The 17,292-nt window shown below is 38.9% G+C and overlaps 1 protein-coding gene across 1 annotated transcript; it reads right to left on the bottom strand.

Annotated features, from left to right (window-relative positions):
• LOC111672130 (sodium- and chloride-dependent GABA transporter 2-like) lies at positions 1-14,909 on the bottom strand. The gene is made up of 14 exons (XM_023429448.2): positions 14,518-14,909; positions 14,234-14,368; positions 12,956-13,096; positions 12,157-12,244; positions 11,319-11,451; positions 9,572-9,706; positions 9,368-9,471; positions 8,843-8,967; positions 6,468-6,580; positions 6,239-6,376; positions 4,605-4,707; positions 4,284-4,384; positions 3,085-3,255; positions 1-1,262 (listed from the first exon to the last, which is right to left on the bottom strand). Exons 1-14 carry the CDS (start codon positions 14,699-14,701, stop codon positions 1,128-1,130), a joined length of 1,806 nt encoding a protein of 601 aa, XP_023285216.1. The 5' UTR covers positions 14,702-14,909; the 3' UTR covers positions 1-1,127.
• Between the last annotated feature and the right edge of the window lie 2,383 nt (positions 14,910-17,292).

Here is a 17,292-nt window from a genome sequence, read left to right as displayed (position 1 = left end):
TTTACAATAACAAGGTCACTTCTTTATTGCATGGAATTTGCTTTGTCACGATATACAGTATATCACAGTTATGGATCAGAACTGCTGCAATATGCTCCAACAGGCTTTATTTTCAGCCATTATTTGCATAGAGTAATTGGACAAAGGCACCAACATCAAAGTAATTACAATATAAAACTATACACATTAACAAACTTGTAGAGGAAGGTTGCATAAATAGAGATACAACAGGGTTAGCCAATCCTGTCTTCTGCATTTGGCCACAAGTTCTCATCAACATCACACCTTGTGTCCTCTCATGAATTTCGTCTGCACTTGTGTCCAGACATCCAGCATTCATTGTGCCCAAGAGGGGCATCTGATAATGTGGCAACGGGAAAAGAATAAATCAACATGGTTGAAGAATGGAGAGAAAGTTGGAAGGAGAAGGGACACTATCCTGGGATAGTCTGTGATGCACTCTGTGCACCCTTTCCTCATAGACGTCATCAAAGAATGAAAACGGACACTGTGCCGTAAGGCCCATTAGTGTTTTTTTTTTTTTTAAACGTTCCTTTTAGATGTAGCAAAGAAGAGGAAAGTCATTCAAAAAAACACGTCAGTGATTAGCAAACTGACCTTCGTAATAAAAGCATGTGTACACTTTAAATGATGATGATATACAGCTGCACAACAATATGAGACAATTTCATTATCCCTGCAAAATAATATTTTTTAAAAGAAAAAGTTAAACCACCTGTGGCAATGAGTCCAGAGCTCATATTATAACTGGTTAAAGTAAAATTTTGGAATTAATTAAAGATTGATAAAAAATAAAAAAAAGTTCAAAGTAAAAATCCTTCACCTTTGCACCTACTCAAAAACTTAAAAATTAAAGCTGTTTGTCAGATTTGTATAAAAATAAGTCTTTAAGGGAACTCCAGAAGATTCAGAGGCAAGAAAGCACACTAAGAGACATGTTTTGGAATTACTTTACAATACTCAAGAGGAACCAATATCATTTCTTTACTCCTTCATTGTCTCTTTTTGGAGCATTCTCATGTCTGACTCTTAATGTGATGAATATGAGCCCACAAGACCACACACAAATGCACAGTACACCTCCCAGCTGACCAATCTGACTGTGCTCACTGTGTTTCTTCCCCAGTGTGGGATAAAGGTTTGAGCTCTGTGTGGGCAGTGGTGCCATTGGTTCCCAGTGCAGGAGGGCATTTCTGATCCAAGGGGAGGTCGTCCACAGGCTGACAGAGCAACAAGAAACGCTGAGGAAAGAGTGAAAAGAAATTCACTGAGTCGGTGGAGAAAAAACAGTCAGAGCAGGAAAAAACTGCATTCCTTATTGCTGAATACAGTATTACTGTTACTGTCTGTATATTTGTATAGTATGTTAATAGCGTAAAAGCAAACTTTTCCTGTCTTTTAAAACACTTTTGTACATTATGATTTATCTCTATAAATATGTCAATTCTTTTTCAAGTTTTACTGCCTTGGAATGACGAGACTAATCTTTGTTATACACACGTCTAATTGCAATAAAGATGAATGCAACTGAATTAAATGGAACCTTGAAAAACAACAACCTTCTCACAACCAACCAATACAATATATACAACTAAGTTTCCCAGTAATATTCATGTTAAAGTGGATTAAAGGATGAGGGTGGTGATGTTCTATGTTTTTTGCTATTGTGAACAAAAGTTAAAAAACCAACAACAATACTAGTCCATCTTTAAATACTTTCTGATTTCCACAACCTGTGTCACTCCCTCTGTAGACATGAATCTTTAAATACAGGTCACAAATACAGAGTTTTTTACATCACTGAAACAAGACTTAAATAAACTAATGGTGTGCTGCTGAGTGTTTATGGCACCAGGACTCAAAATAAACCACAATGGCCGGATTCCCGATTGTGAATGAACGTGCTAACAACTGCAGTGTAACTCACTGATTTGTTTTTAGTAGTTTTTGGACAACAAAGGAGCTCCATAGCCCAAAAGAAAGAAGATATAACACTTGTTGGGGGGGGGGGTGTTCCTGCATTCAAGCAGTGGAATGACTTGCATATGTTCAAAGGTCAATGGTTCATGTTTTCCAGGTTATCTAATCCTGCGGGTGCTTTCTGCACATGGAGAACATTCTGAGATATCCTGTTAAGAAAATCCTTGAGCCAGGAATCTTATTGTACACAAGGCCAGACTGTATTCAGTAACCCCTGCGCATAACCAGAATCCAACAATCCCCCGTCGGCGCAGATTTGAGCAAGGCAAACATAAATACATTCAGCTGTGTCAGTCATCCAGACAGAGACACAGAGCTCTTTAAGATTGGTGGATCACTGACCCAAAATACCTTTTAACAAACAAAAACATAATTTTTCATAACATCTATTTTATTTATTTTTTTTTACAGTTTATTTAATGAATGCATCTTTCACAGCAGCACAGTTATATATATATATATATATATATATATATATATATATGTATATTTTTACTGCCAACAAGCACAAACTGATCGTAATCTATTAAGACGTTTAAAGTTTTACGGATCAACATTGGCTGGTCAATAATAATTTTGTCCCATGCTCAGTACATTCCAGTGCGACTTTGTAGGTTCTCTTTAACAACATTGAGTTCACAGCAGGGGTTGAAGTGGGATTTGGCAGATGGGGGAACCCTAAGATTCTGGTGTGCATAGCCAGGCTGTTCACTTATTGACCTCTGCTCTTTTTCTTTTTTCTTTTTTTCTTCTTCTAATCACACATAGAGCTGATCTTAATAATAACCTCATGAATTCATGACATAGAGCTTTTTTTATGTTCCTGGATAAGCAGGGTGTTGCTTCCTCTGCAACAGTGAAGTTAAAAGGACCGTCGCCTTGTGTGATGATCTGCCAGGAGGATCTTCTCTCCTGCCTGTGTGCGTGTGTGTGTCTGCTCATCTGTCTCGCTCTACACTACACTAAGATTTATTCACTTATTAATCGAAGACAGCAGGACAAAGTTCTGAATCGTTCTGGCCCACTTTAACCCCTGCTTAACAGTGCTTCTGTAATTCAGAGAAAAGAGAGGATCATGCTTACCTGTCGAAGAGTGCCTTTTCCCTGCATCATTTTATGAAACACAAAAAGTGGGATGAGCGAGAGGGAAACCGTGGCAATGAACCAGCCCAAGATGTTGGCCCAGAGTGGATAAACGTAACTGTTACTGAACTTCAGTGGGGAGTATTTGACAATAGAGAAGATGAAGGTGCCCTGTGATGAGAGGAGACGGAGTGGATTCATGTTAAGTTAAAAGTTCCAGTATGTAATTAGATAAGTGTGACACTGAAAAGACAAGACACTGACAAGACAAGAGTCCTTATATACTGTTGTTATATACTATATCTGGACATATAGGCACTACACTGTGTGCAAATACTGCTGTCTCTTTTTTAAAAATGTAATATATGTTTTTTTTGTGGCTGCAGCCGCTGTGGAGTTTATATTGTTTGTATCTCCACAGTCTCTGCCTTAATGATGCTTTATTCTGCTGTTCTGCTGATTTCCATTATATTTATGTAGCTTAATCGCTACATACATACATTGACACCTATAAGTGTAATGCATTTACCTAAGAAAAAAAAAAAATCAGCTCTGTTTTTCTGAATTAACGAGATCATATCTCAGAATTGTGAGATGATAATCTTGTTAACTGTTTTAAACTGCATGTATGCATTGGTACTGTAATGCATTTGTAGGTTAAAGACGCTTGTTAATTTAATAGTTCTATCGTAAAACATCATTATGACCATATAAAATTTCTACATCTCCCCTTCCCCCTTTTAAAAATGCAATGCAGTAATATTTACTAAGAGTGCATTTTAACCGACTTAAAACTTATAGTAACAGTACTTTTACTTTACTTTACTTTTTCAGTACTCTTTCTACCCCTGGATCACCGTAGTTGAAGTTGGGTGTCTGGGGTGTGAAGTTCTGCAGGCAATGAAGGATTGCAAGATAACTTCAAGAGTGAAAAGGGGGAAAGGTAAAGACAAGTGATATATGGTTGAAAAATACAATAAAAACAAAATCTATGTTTGTGTATCCACAGCTGTGTGCATCTGTGCCTGTGATTGATCTCCATGTTAATTCCCACTGGGGTTGTCCTCTTTTTTTCCCCTCTCACGAAAGTGCTGTACATGGCATGTACATGAATAATCACACATCAAACAGACATGAGACGAGAGATATCAGGACACATGGAGGAAACAAATCACACAACAGTGAATGAAAGGACTTACAAAACAGAAGAGGGGGGTAGTGTAGCGCCAGCAGTATTTCATGAATGGGTATGGACGATAACCAATCATGTCTGTGATGTTGTCATAGAAACGGTCAGGACCTTTAGGGAAAAGAAAAGATAACATAAAAAGGTCAGTCTCATCTTTGACTTCAAATTATCAACATATCAAATGTGCAAACAGTAGTCTTGGCCCCAATGAAAACAGTTGTAACCCTAGTATTTCATAATGTGATGAAGACCTGTATCCGTTTTTTTTTTGTTTTTTTTTTTAAACCATGATCCAGTTTCTACATGGTTGATTGTATTCTCTGTGACTTACCATAGACCCAGCCAATGCTGACCGACTGACATAAGGAGAGGAGGAGCAGGGTGGTGCCACTGCAGACATGATGATCCAACAGCTGGAGCAGGTATATCCCACCCTAAAAACAAGGACAGTGATAAAATTTTAATATAAACAGTTAATATAATGACATTTTCATACAAAACTTATCCTGCAAAAATAAAAAAATAAAAAAAATGTTGGTACTGAGCTCCAAAGGGACTGTTTCTAATCATCTACAGTATATCTTTGCATTTCATCTAATTTTCACCTGTCATTTGAATAAATACTGATAAACAAAAATAATGAGCCTGGACACTAACAGCCATGATCCCATTATCATTTTATGCAACAAGCAAATTCATTATCAACAAAGGGGTTTGCTTATATTCTTAGCTTTAATGATTAAAGACAGACACTAATCCTATAACCTAATCCTCCATTCAACTGTTGCATTCAGCAGTGGCTTCAGTTAAGCTTCAGCTCAAGTTTTTCCTTAATCATCCAAATAACAATACATGCTATATGTATTATTATTTCACTTGAATGGAAAATCCCAATGTGAGATGACAGCTCTTTGACAGCTCTGCCACTCCTTTTTTGTACATGCATCAAAATTATGTCTTTGGTTGTTACAATGGATTAAGATTTATTAGGTGTGAGAAACTAATTCGTGTAACACTGAAATTGGCAAGAAAGACTGCTGGCTGGTTTGGCAGGCTTTTCAACATTCTCTGTAGCAGAGCGGCAAAAGGGAGGTTTAGAGTGCAACCGAGGCCAATTTTTCTACTTTTTTGGAACTGGCGTGTAGCAGCTTGAGTGCTGCTACAGCTGGTGAATGGAAACGAGGAGACAGTTAGCCTGGCAGCCAAAACATAGTCCTATACATAACCTCTTGTAAAACAACATACTGTCATTTTTACCCTTCATTCTTTTGTACTGATTAAACAAGAGGGATATAATGTGTTAATTTGTGCTGCCTGGTAGGCAGATTTTACAGTATTACTGTCAGAGCCTTCTTCTTTTAGCAGTGTGAATGCAAATTTGTCCTGGGCCACACTAAAAGACTGCCTACTCAAATGAAGTTCTCTGCCACACTCTACACACACACTAATTAGTCCCCACCACAGTTTCATAATGAACCAAAAATTTTTACCATTTCAAATGGCTAAAACGTTATTTCATTTTAGAGCTGTGCACAGTGCAACAATTCGGCCCCTCCTCAGCCCCTCCTTGCCATGCTCTCTCTCTCAAAAACACATTGACAACACACCCATCTGTCATAGTCAGACTGGATAAAAACAGTGACACATACTTGTTTATTTGCATATTGAGTGGGGGTGTTAGACCCGATGGCGAGGCATTCTAATGCCAGGTGTAAACTGACATGCTGAGAGTCAGGTCTGAATGGGGTCTTAGTTTCATTTGATTATATGCTAATGAAAACAAAATTATGAATATTATATTCCATTTCTGCTTGATTGAATTTTTTTGTTGTTTTTATTCCTCCTATGCTTCTTTCTCTTCTTTGCTTTCTGTAATATTTGACCAGTTTCTAAAACACATTAAATGCTAGATAAATAATAAGGCAAAAAACATGGAGAAAGGTTTATGAAATCAACTGTACAAACCTCAGTGACCAGTGAGAGTCCCAGCAAACAGCAGGTACAGCATATAGCCAGCAGAAGCAGCTCACGTCTGTAGCCTTGACGCAGGTAAGTTGGGAACAGGTCAACCAGTGATGTCATCAAGCACTCCAGACCAACAAACTGGAAAGAGTCAGTGGCAGGAAAGAGAGTCAGAGCTTTGATCATTCATTCATTCCAAACATTCATTCATTCAGAGGGGTTTTGCTGGTACCTGACTATCCAGTCCAAGCAGAATGATCATGATGAAGAAACACACTGACCACACCTGAGGTACGGGCATCATGGCTACTGCTCGTGGGTAGACAATGAAAGCCAACCCTGGGCCTGCACAAACACACACACATACACACACACAAAACACACATAGAATGTAACAAGATATAATAAATAAATTGGCGACAGACAAAAATGTCACTTGTGTCCACATACAACACTATCTGTTTCTCACTTTCCTGTGTTGAGGATGTTCACTTTTGAATGTGTGATTTTCACAAGACTGAGAGTGATCAAGCCACACCTTACGAAATGTGCAGTGGCAGAGAGCCCAAAACATAACGACTTGAGACAAGAATGGAGGAAGGATATTCAGTGAATTGATTGTTTTTATGCTGCATTTGAAGCACAGAGATAAAGAAAACATTAATAAAGACTGAAAAAGCAAACAAGTGGAGAAAATGAGAAGCAGTAATGCAGTAGCATTATTAGTTTCTGACCCATTTAAAATTTCACTTGCATGAAAAAGGAGAAATATTTAGTGTTTAGTGTCAAACTAGCCAAAAGGTTAAAGTGCACCATCAAACAACAGTGTTAACTGTTAAACTCTTGGCTTGGAGACCTCAGTGACATGCTGCCCCCTTAACCCCAAAGAAATGCAGGGGTTTTGCTGTGCTGTGCTTAGGTACAGCAGAGCTCAATGTCAATATTGGCTTGTAATCATGCTCACAATAACTGTTCTAATAGGCAGGCTTTAAGGTTTTGTGAACGAGATATTACCAATATTATAGCAACAAACAAGTTCCTCTGCCCTTTGTTTTGGTATCTGGTCTGGCAGCACTTTAGTGGTAGGGCACCTATAGGCGTGCGTGGTAGTACATGTGAGTCCTTCCTGTTAAAGGACTTGTCACAGCACAGTATGCAGCGTTCAGCTGAAACCCACCTTCCACACTTTCCTCCACTGAAGAAACAACGTCTTTTGTCTAAAAAGTTTAAGAGATACTACCAGAGCACAAGCAGACTGGCTATGGGGACTAACAGCGGTGGACCTTCAAAACACCCATAAAGTTTTCTAAGTTTTTACCGGCTCTGTCGGTGCCTCTCCTGCGGTCAGTTCCGGCGGGGGTCAGAGGCTGAATGTCTTTCCCACGCCGACCATGGAACTAATACTGGTCTGTCTTGGAGATGGAGAGCCCCACTAGCTGCTAAAGGACTCCAGCTTAACTCTGAAATGGCTTTTCTTCTCCTCAATGTGTAAGTAACTTCATGGCTACATAATGCTACATGTCTGTTTTCATTAGTATCCGGCTAAAAAAGGCATGAAAACGTTAGCTAATTTGCGTTACCCAAATTATGAATTCGTTGTTGCTATTACTAGCTGGCTCACTGCCCAGCATCAGCATGTTTTGGAGAATATCACGGCAATGCTAGTACGGGCTAATTGGATGTGGCTGGATTGTTTTTGTTGGCTCTGTGTACTCACGGTAACGTTACTCTGTTCTGCTACTCGCTGTGTGTTTTACGGCCGCTTTCACTGGACTTCGTAGCACCTTGCTGACTGGGAAGGGGAGGGGAGATCGTGGGCGAACGGAGGCCGGAAGTGTGGCATTTGTTTTGGTCTGATATGCTGGTGGTCAAGTGATACAGTATATCTAGTGGCAGTGACGATCGTTTACAGAACCTTTTAATGTGGACTGTCTTAGTTTAGCATGTAAGCATGTGCTAATTAGTACTAAATACACAAAGAATGCCATGACAACCAAGTTGTAGTTGTTGAGATATTAAAGTTTGGGCCAAAGTGATGAACTGGCTAAGAGACTTACAATGCTATACCCAAGCATGGCTAAAGTCTGACCATTATACCATTTACCACAGGCAACAAAGCAGACAAGGTGACCTGGCTTCACAAAGCAAAATGTGGGCATTAAGTGTTTTTTGTATGTTTATTTTCCAAATGGGAATCAATGACTTTGATTTCAATTGTAAAACGTTGAGTTCCTAAAATACAGGTCATAGCATACATTTTTTTTTATCACTTGAGCTCTTCATTTCTACTGCTTGTTATTAGCAGTAATCTTTCTCACCTGAACTGAGCTGCAAGCTTTAAATTAAATCTAAAACATCAAAGAGAAAAACTAAAAATGACAGAAGAAAGTATCAAGTCTGCCAGAAAGCGTCTTAGGTTGGAAAATTAAAGGGATAAGGATAAAGAAAAATCACAAGACTCTGCACAGTTTCCACAAAGGGCGAAGAGTAGTGGTGCAGGTTACAGTATCTGACTATCAGCTTCCCCAAAAAGACTCTAAGGAAATGTATTAAAACTGTGACTCTAATGCTCAGCCTAAAGTTGAACTTAACTGAGCCAGTACCTACCGGATTCTGCCACCTCAGATATATCCACTCCTTGTTCGTATGTCATGAAACCCAAAACAGAGAAAATGGCGAAGCCTGCCACGATGCTGGTTGCACTGTTCAGCAGACACAGGTAGAAACAGTCCCTGAAAAGAAAATGAATCCAGTAGAAATGTGCACGCAACTGTAGAGTGGATACAAAGTGTTGCAGAGATGGATGCTCATTTTACAAGCCAGGAGAAGAATTTATTCATTGCCTGTGTTAATCACACCCCTATGAAATGTTTTGACCTCATGCTTATTTGCAATATCTGACTTTTCTGTTTCCCTCTGACGTCATTCTTGGCTTTGTTGCATCAAATTTCACTTAAAAGCAAACAAAAGTTCCCACACACAAAAACAATCTGCTGCTGCAGGCTGCAGATAAATTATGTAACAGACAAAAAACACACTTTACTTCAATTCCTTAAACTTATTTTAAGGATTCAGAGACGGTAACATTTTATTTATAGCAGGATAGTTTTGCTAGAATAGCATTGCACTTACCTGTAACAGTCATTGTTGTAAGTGTTGTAACTCCCAAGAGAAGTTAGGAACCCAAGGCCAATGGCATAAGAAAAGAAGATCTGAGTACCAGCATCCATCCACACCTGAAAAGGTCAAACAAACGTGTGTTAGTGTGTCTGCGTATGTCTCTGAGGAAACAATGCTGTGGTTCTTCTGGTCTAAATATCGTCTGTGTGGTCTTACCTGGGGATCTGACAGGCGAGAGATATCAGGGTAGAGGTAGTAAATGATCCCATCAATTGCCCCCGGTAGGGTAACGCCACGTATGAGCAAAACCAACAGCATAATGAAGGGGAAGGTGGCTGTGAAGAAGGCAGCCTGAAAGAAAAGAGCATTGACTTGATTACATCTGCAATGTAAAGATTGAAACTAGTGATCGTTTTCACCATCAATTAATCTATAGATTCTTTTCAGTCAATCGATTAATTCGCTTTTAAAATGTGACACTAGTAAAAATAAAATGTTGATCACAATTTGTCAGAAGCCAATGTAATTTCTACAAATGTTTTGTCTTCTACCATAAGTCCAAAGATTTATAATCAATTTATAATGATATAAAACAGAGAAAAGCAGAAAATCCTTACATTGAGGAGCTGCAAACAGCAAACGTTCAACATTTTAGCTTAATGAATGACTTGAACATTTAACCGATGTGTACTGATTTTAAAACAATCAGTTCCCAACATATGAAAGAACATGAGGTAATCCTGGTACTAGGTAGCGAAATGTTTATGACATAGCATCTGGTCTTGAACCAAACTGAGAGTACAAAAGACTATACCAATTGGATTACTGTATTGTATATTGGCTGCATTGCTGTCTTTGCCAAATGTGTCCAATTTTGACAGTTTGTTTCATTGATTGTGACTAGTCTCAAATGTATAGCAGTGTCAAATTGCCATATTATCAGCTATATAATGTATATTGGTGACTCTCTTCTATGGACCAAAACTGTGAAATGTGACCCTAGATGACATAATTTCTAACTGGAAGTGTTTAAATCACTTTTTGGAGTGGGTCCTGTGTGTGTGGAAGGGTATTGCTCCCAACGCACTGCAGCTTTGTAAATTTCTAGAATGAAGTAGGCGATGAAACTGAGAGAAAATGAATTCACTCATTCAGAGACACTTACGTCAAGGAACTGGCCATTTACTGACAATATTTTAAAGATGTTAGATATAGCACTCAAGACATTGCTTATTAAGGGAGCTCTGAAAAAACTAACTCTATTGTGGAGAGGAAGTCTGCACTGCAGCTTTGGTTTGGGGCAAAGGTTTGGGCATTGGATAAAGATGTGGCAGCAAGCAGTATTGGCATGAGGGTATCTGTGTAGTGATAGTGAGAGCAAGCAGCTTATGCAGGCCCTGCTGTGCTTGTATGAATATAACTGGATTGTACTTACTCACTTAATAGCTGATACTGTATATGGTATTAATGAGCCAGCAGCATGGAAGCACAAATAAAAACAACTTTAAAGATAATCAGCTGATGCAAACGCATGTTAGTGTTTTGGCTGAACTAAGACAACGCCCCATTTATCCTTCAGAGGACATTCAATAAAACTTGGATGTAAACAGTGTCTCAGTCAAACAGATTTTACTAATTTTACATCAGAGAAACAAACGCTATGCAACTCTCTACATCTGTAGTCTTAAAACAATGCTTACAATGAACAAAATGTAGTTTTAGTTATCTGCTGATACAGGTGACATACATGTTTTTTACAAAACTGTCTGAAAATGTATGTTGTAATTATTAGTGACCTGTCTGGAAGAGTAGACGTGTATATGCCTGATTTAATCAAACCATCTCTGTGGAAATTCATGAAACTAAGCCACTTAAAACTTTCATTTGGAGCAGCATTTTGGGGATATTTCTACAAAAACGTGAGAAACATTCTTGAATGTTGTACAGTATTTCAGAGGCTAACCTTTCCTGTGGACTTGATGCCCTTCCAAACGCAGAAATAGCAAATGACCCAGGTCAGGATTAGACACAAGACCAGCTCCCACCTCAGACTGCCCACCTCCTCGATACCCCTAGAGATTTTCAAAACCCGGCGCCTGAACAGAGGAGGGGAGGGGAGCAGAGCAATGGTGTGGGTGCGAGGGAGAGCAAAACATGAATGATGAGTAAAAGGAAGGGTTTCAGGATGCCGAGGTGGATGAGTGACAGGGAGGGAGGGGAGAGACTCAGAAGTTGGGAGCCCTTTAACTCTTTGTTCTATAGTCTTTGTGCTCACATACAGTATTTTAATACAGCCAAATTCCCAATAAAGGTGTTTTCATTTACATGTTTTTCTGTTTCTGTTGTCAGACAACAGAATACGCTTGAATTAGTGACACGCAGTCCATCAAGGCTACATGTTAACCAGCACTCACTTCCAAGCCATTTCCAAGCCACTGCTCTGCACTGTTAAATTCCTGATTTCATTATCGTGAAATTGTCTGACAAAATCAGCAAACACATAAATTAAAGGCAAAGGCTTTGCTGTGGTTTCAGTTATGTTTACTTGTAAAATGATCACCTAGAGAGAAAGGCACTCACTCACTCACTCACTCACTCACTCACTGACATTTATAGGGCTGGGCCCACTGTCGCGGTCCAGCAAAAACAAAATTTGTGGGTGGGAGTGGAGGGAGGGGAAGAGAGGATCTGGAATGATTTGGGATTCAGAAAAGAGAACATAGTGAGAAGAGGGAAGGACAGGGATCAAAAGGAGGAAAACAACATTCAGTTTAACTTGCGTGAGTTGAGTAGATGCTTACTGCCAGAACTCCACAACAGGAAGAGTGGTGTTCAGTCTGGATGTCATGCTGAGGCTCAGATTTGGATGGTTGAGGTCCAAGCATGAGTCTAATATAAAAGAATGAAACACTGTGAATGCTGTGAAGAAAGATGCTCAGTTTCAAAGTAAAAGTTGTACTACATTGTACTATATTGGGAGCATTTTTTTTTTTTACAAAGCATGGATCCCTATTTTGTTGTAGTTAGCACAGAACTATTTTTCAGCATGTTTACATTAATTTAGGCCCTTGCTTTCGACACTAATGACATTCAGTGCATTCAGAAAGTATTAATACCCCATCAGACCCCGTACCCCTTAGGAAATTCCTGGTTGTTCCATACTTCTTCCATTTAAGAACTGTGGAGCAGAAATGTTTTTGTATCCTTCCCCAGATCAGCGCCCCAACACATCCCTGTCTGTGAGACCTTATATAGACAGGTGTGTGCCTTTCCAAATGATGTCCAATCACTTGGATTTACCAACAACTGGTGGACTCCAGTCAAGGTGTAGAAACATCTCAAAGATGATCAAGAGAAATGGGACGCACCAGAGCTAAATTTCAAGTATCGTAGCAAAGGGTCTGAAATCCTATGTCGATGTGATATTTCAGTTTAGTGATATCCCAGTATAATTCACCCTACATGTAAGACGCCAGCGTGCTATATATTAAACACGCTTTTCAACAATATTTCAGAGAAATTATTGATCAAACTTGCACTGCATGTCAGCTTTGACTATATTTTTTTTTTTTTGCGATTTTTAGCCTCAGGGCAGGTTACCTGTGTTCCAGTAGTGTCCACATGAGGCCCAAGGCAAATCTTTACTGAAGGATGAGAACAAGTAAAAGAACGCCCATGCCATGATGGTGACATAGGAGGTTGCACTGAATGCGATGATTAAGTGACTGGCATAGCCCATGCCTGAGAAAAAAGGAATGTAAGATTAGTCAGGGAGTTTCTTTTCTTTTGTACTTTTTTTTTTTTAGTTTTTCATAAACATCACCCAAGTGTTCCTCAACACATTCAAATATTCAATGGTAGCTAAGGTGTTTCTTTTATTATTTATTGATTCGTTGTTTTTTTTTTTTTGTCAGGGACAAGAAACCTTGTAACAGGTTACAATACCATGAAACAGATGTATTGCATATAGGCATATTTAGGTTAATTTATGACCCCTGTCCCTGGTTAGGCTTTTCTACCTCAGCTCACAACATATCTTCACGATCAAAAATACGCTAGGTAAATTGAGCAGATAGTGAACAGTGACATTCTCATATATGAGACATGATCATATATGATTTACAATATTTACATCACATTACAATCATTTTAAAAGTGTTGCCTATGTGTATGTGTGTGTGTGGTGTGACGTCCCTAATTGATGGCAGTATGTGCATGTACATAATATTTATGGATTTGTGTCGGTGTGCATGCATGTTCATGTCACATTAATATTTGCAATGGAAAAGTTAAATGAGACCTCTGATTTAAAAAAAAGGGGAAAAAAAAGAAAAGTATTATTATAATTTATCACTTAAAACCACGTAAATGTTTTAACCTTCACAGTGGGTGATGGGGACCTCTGCTGGTGACTTTTTAGATGCTCTTTATTTAGGGAATATGGATATCAGTTTCCACAATGTTAATTAATGCCTCTCAATTGAAATAATATCACTGTATATCACACTAACCTAGCCAATTTAACTTAATTATCATCTGTGTTTTTTAATTTGCAGGGGAAAAAATGACAAATGGAAATTGCACCAAACCAAAGTAAGAGCATTTTCTGTCACTTAATTTTTTTTTTGGTTTTTGAAGTTGAAACATTACTTTAGTAGCCTGACACTGTCTTGAGTAAAGAGTAATTAAAAACAAAGGTTGGTTTCTGTTCCAAATCGATGCGGTCTTGAGACGGTCAAAAGGGCAGAAATTGTGCGTAATTACGCACGCGGTGATGGGCGAAAATGAAAACAGACTTGACAAAATATGACGACGCATTAAATTTATCATCAGAATATGTTCAAAACAAACTACAGGGAAATCATTTTTTAAATTTACCTTGGAAAAGCGGACAAATCTTCCTCCAGCATGTGATTCCTCCCTGGCTGGTGTATTGTCCTAAAGCAGTCTCAAGGAAGAACAGCGGGATCCCGCATGTCAACATAAACAAGGTGTATGGGATGAAGAACACACCTGCAAGAAAGAGAGGATCTTTACTCCTTAATGCGCGAGAGAGAAGATAATAGATTAGAAATGCATCATCAATAATCGTCTGAGGTTGTTCATTTTGGAAACACACGCCTGACAACTGAGAGCAAAAGTTGCAATGTAAAATCACTCACCTCCGCCGTTCCTGTAGCACAAGTAGGGGAACCTCCATATATTCCCGGGTCCGATGACGGCGCCCATGACAGTCAGGATGAACTCGGCTTTGGTCCCCCAGTGTCCCCGTTCCTCCAGCTCTTTGGGTTTCTCTGGGTATATGCTTGGTACGGTGACTTTGTACGCGCCATTCTTTCCGTTCATGCTCCCCTATAAATTCACCGTTGGTTTCTATGGAATATACTCTGGGCCAATTTCTCCTGTTCCCAAACGGCAAAAACTGTCCCACTTTAGTTGGCACCGACTGCGCGCAAAGATGAAGCTAAATCTGATGAGGGTTGTTTTAAGCAAAGTGTAGATGTAACAGCAGCTCTGATAGCCCTGTTAACTGGGATTGGTGTTGGCTTGCAGCAACTATTTAAGTTGTAGATAGGTAGATGTGTGGTGGGGGGAGGCTGGAGGGGGATGACATGAGTGAAAGATGCTTGGAGGCAGTAAACTAGGGGCGGTACAGATCGACTGATCCGCCTTAACTAATCTGACGCCAAAGCACAACGATATCGTCTGGTGGTTAACAGCTGAGTTGCGCCAAATTAAAAATGTAATAGCTTGGCATGTTTGGACACATAAGGACAGGAAGGATGTGTTCGTTTTACACAACGGTGGCAACTGCATAACAGTTGGGCAGAGCAGTATCCCATACAAAACGTGCTTTGCAGCCTAGAGGAGGAAAGGTTTCAGTCCCATGAGAACCGAAACTAACTTTGCAGCTTTTAAGGCTTCAACTAGGAGAAAAGACAAGTGTGTTATGAGGCTATGAAGTCTGTTTTATGTCCTGAAATCTTAGATCTTCATTCACACACACACACACACACACACACACACACACACACACACACACACACACACACACACACACACTGTGTCTGACTGTCTCACTCTACTGCATCATCCACACAGCTCACTGCAACACATGGCACTGTACACTATAAAGCAAATATCAACGATTAGATTGACATGTCCAGATTAACTTTTTGGAGGACATATGTTCATTTCAACTCAATTTAACTGTTTTTTTTATTCCTTTTTTAATTCTCAGGCAAATTACATTACACATTAATATTCTGTATTTTAAGGTTGATTGTGAAATGTATACATTCAATCTGTAGGCTATTGAGGCAGAGTTGCATCTGGATCTGTGTTTTACGTCCCAGGTAAGGAAAGTTGTTCAATCATGTTTTTATAATTTCAGAAATATAGCCATGGTTCTAGTTTGTGCCACAGACCAAAACTAATCCACACTTTTATTTCCTCCAGCCTTGACTACTGCAACTCTCTGTACACCTGTCTCAGTCACCTACAGTGAGTTCAGAATGTTGCAGCTTGGCTACTAACCAGGTCCAAAAAAAATGTGCCCACATCATTCTGGTCCTTGCGTCCCTTCACTGGCTGCCCGTTTATTTTAGGATTGATTTGAAAAATCTTTTAATTACTTTTCAGGCCAGACTTGGGCTGGCCCCTCCTTATATTTCAGAGCTTTTACCCCCTTATGAACCAGGACACAGACTGAGATCCTCTGGTAGTTCGCTGCTGGCCATTCCAAGGTCTAGGTTAAAAACCAAAGGGCCTTTGCTGTCTCACTTAAAGACACTTTTATAAAAATGCTTTTATTGTGTGATGTCTTTTAATTTCATTTGCATTTCACTTTGATTTGTTTTGATGTTTGTATTTGATTGATGTGAAGCATCTTGTTATCTGTATTGAAAAGTGCCATATAAATAATAATAATAATAATAATTATTATTATTATTATTATTATTGTATATCTCAGTTTAGGGCTTCTCGTACCTATTATTACATTCAAATTTAGTCATAGGCAGGTACAAATAGACACTGTGACTTTTGAAAGCCACAGATTGTAGGCCTAAGCAGCTGAGCTCTCAGCAGCAATATCCTCAATACATTCTCACAATCACCAATCAGTCTTTTAATATTTAGTCTAAGCTACTGTTCCCCATGGAAAATGGTATACATGGATTCTTTCTGGAAAAAAATATTCAAATGTTGCACTGAGAATGTTCTACTAGTGTTAACAAATCTTTAAATTTGCTTTTTTTGGCTTGGCATGGCATGATAATAGATCTATAAGTACAGTAATGGCAGCACAGCCACTTCTGCAATATTGCAAGTACAGTATAGTAATTCTAAAAGTAAATACAACAGATGGTCTGCACCATGTTGTTTGCACAACAGGGGCTATACAGCATTATAATAGCAGGAGATCCTTCTCCATTTAGAGATGTGTGGATACAAACAGTATTGATGGTGGGACATTAATGTAATTGCCAAAATATATGGAAAGAAGGGGTTACTCAAGTTTAACAGATAGCAGCACTTTAAAAAAATGTCATTTAAAATGTCAAATTTTGTTCAAAATTTAAATATTTTTTAATGAGAACCAAGACCAGCCCCCATTATTTAATTATGGTTATAACACATTAAAAAACATTATTCTGTATTTACTCCCACTCAATTTCCCCTCAGTTTATGTGGTTATCACACTATTTGCTTTATTGTCCCCCCCCCCCGTATCATTTCTTGTAAAATTTGTTCCGAAAACATAGTTACAAGCAAATTATTTGAAAATAAAAATATGTTTATACATTTGGCAACAGCCAATTCGTTACGTTGAGAGCACATCACATATGGGCGTTATGGGCATTTGAACGAGCGTTTGCTGTGGTCTGGGCTGTGAGTGGCTCTGTGCTCTGTGCTGGTGAACTGCGGCGGTACTG

Source organism: Seriola lalandi, unplaced genomic scaffold (assembly GCF_002814215.2).
Source record: "Seriola lalandi dorsalis isolate HSWRI2012SDOR001 ecotype SW California unplaced genomic scaffold, Sedor1 jcf7180002054893, whole genome shotgun sequence".
NCBI classification, from domain to species: domain Eukaryota; kingdom Metazoa; phylum Chordata; class Actinopteri; order Carangiformes; family Carangidae; genus Seriola; species Seriola lalandi.
Note: the sequence above shows the minus strand (reverse complement) of the source record. Positions and strands in the feature narration are given on the sequence as shown.

What these genes read in the sequence shown, in the direction of transcription:
- LOC111672130 (XM_023429448.2), bottom strand. Translation starts at nt 14,701, where the DNA reads ATGAACGGAAAGAATGGCGCGTACAAAGTCACCGTACCAAGCATATAC. An exon ending in TGGACACTACTGGAACACAG is followed by an intron (nt 12,245 to 12,955) that starts GTAACCTGCCCT and finishes CTTTTATATTAG; the next exon opens with ACTCATGCTTGGACCTCAAC. An exon ending in CTCGCCTGTCAGATCCCCAG is followed by an intron (nt 9,472 to 9,571) that starts GTAAGACCACAC and finishes TGACCTTTTCAG; the next exon opens with GTGTGGATGGATGCTGGTAC.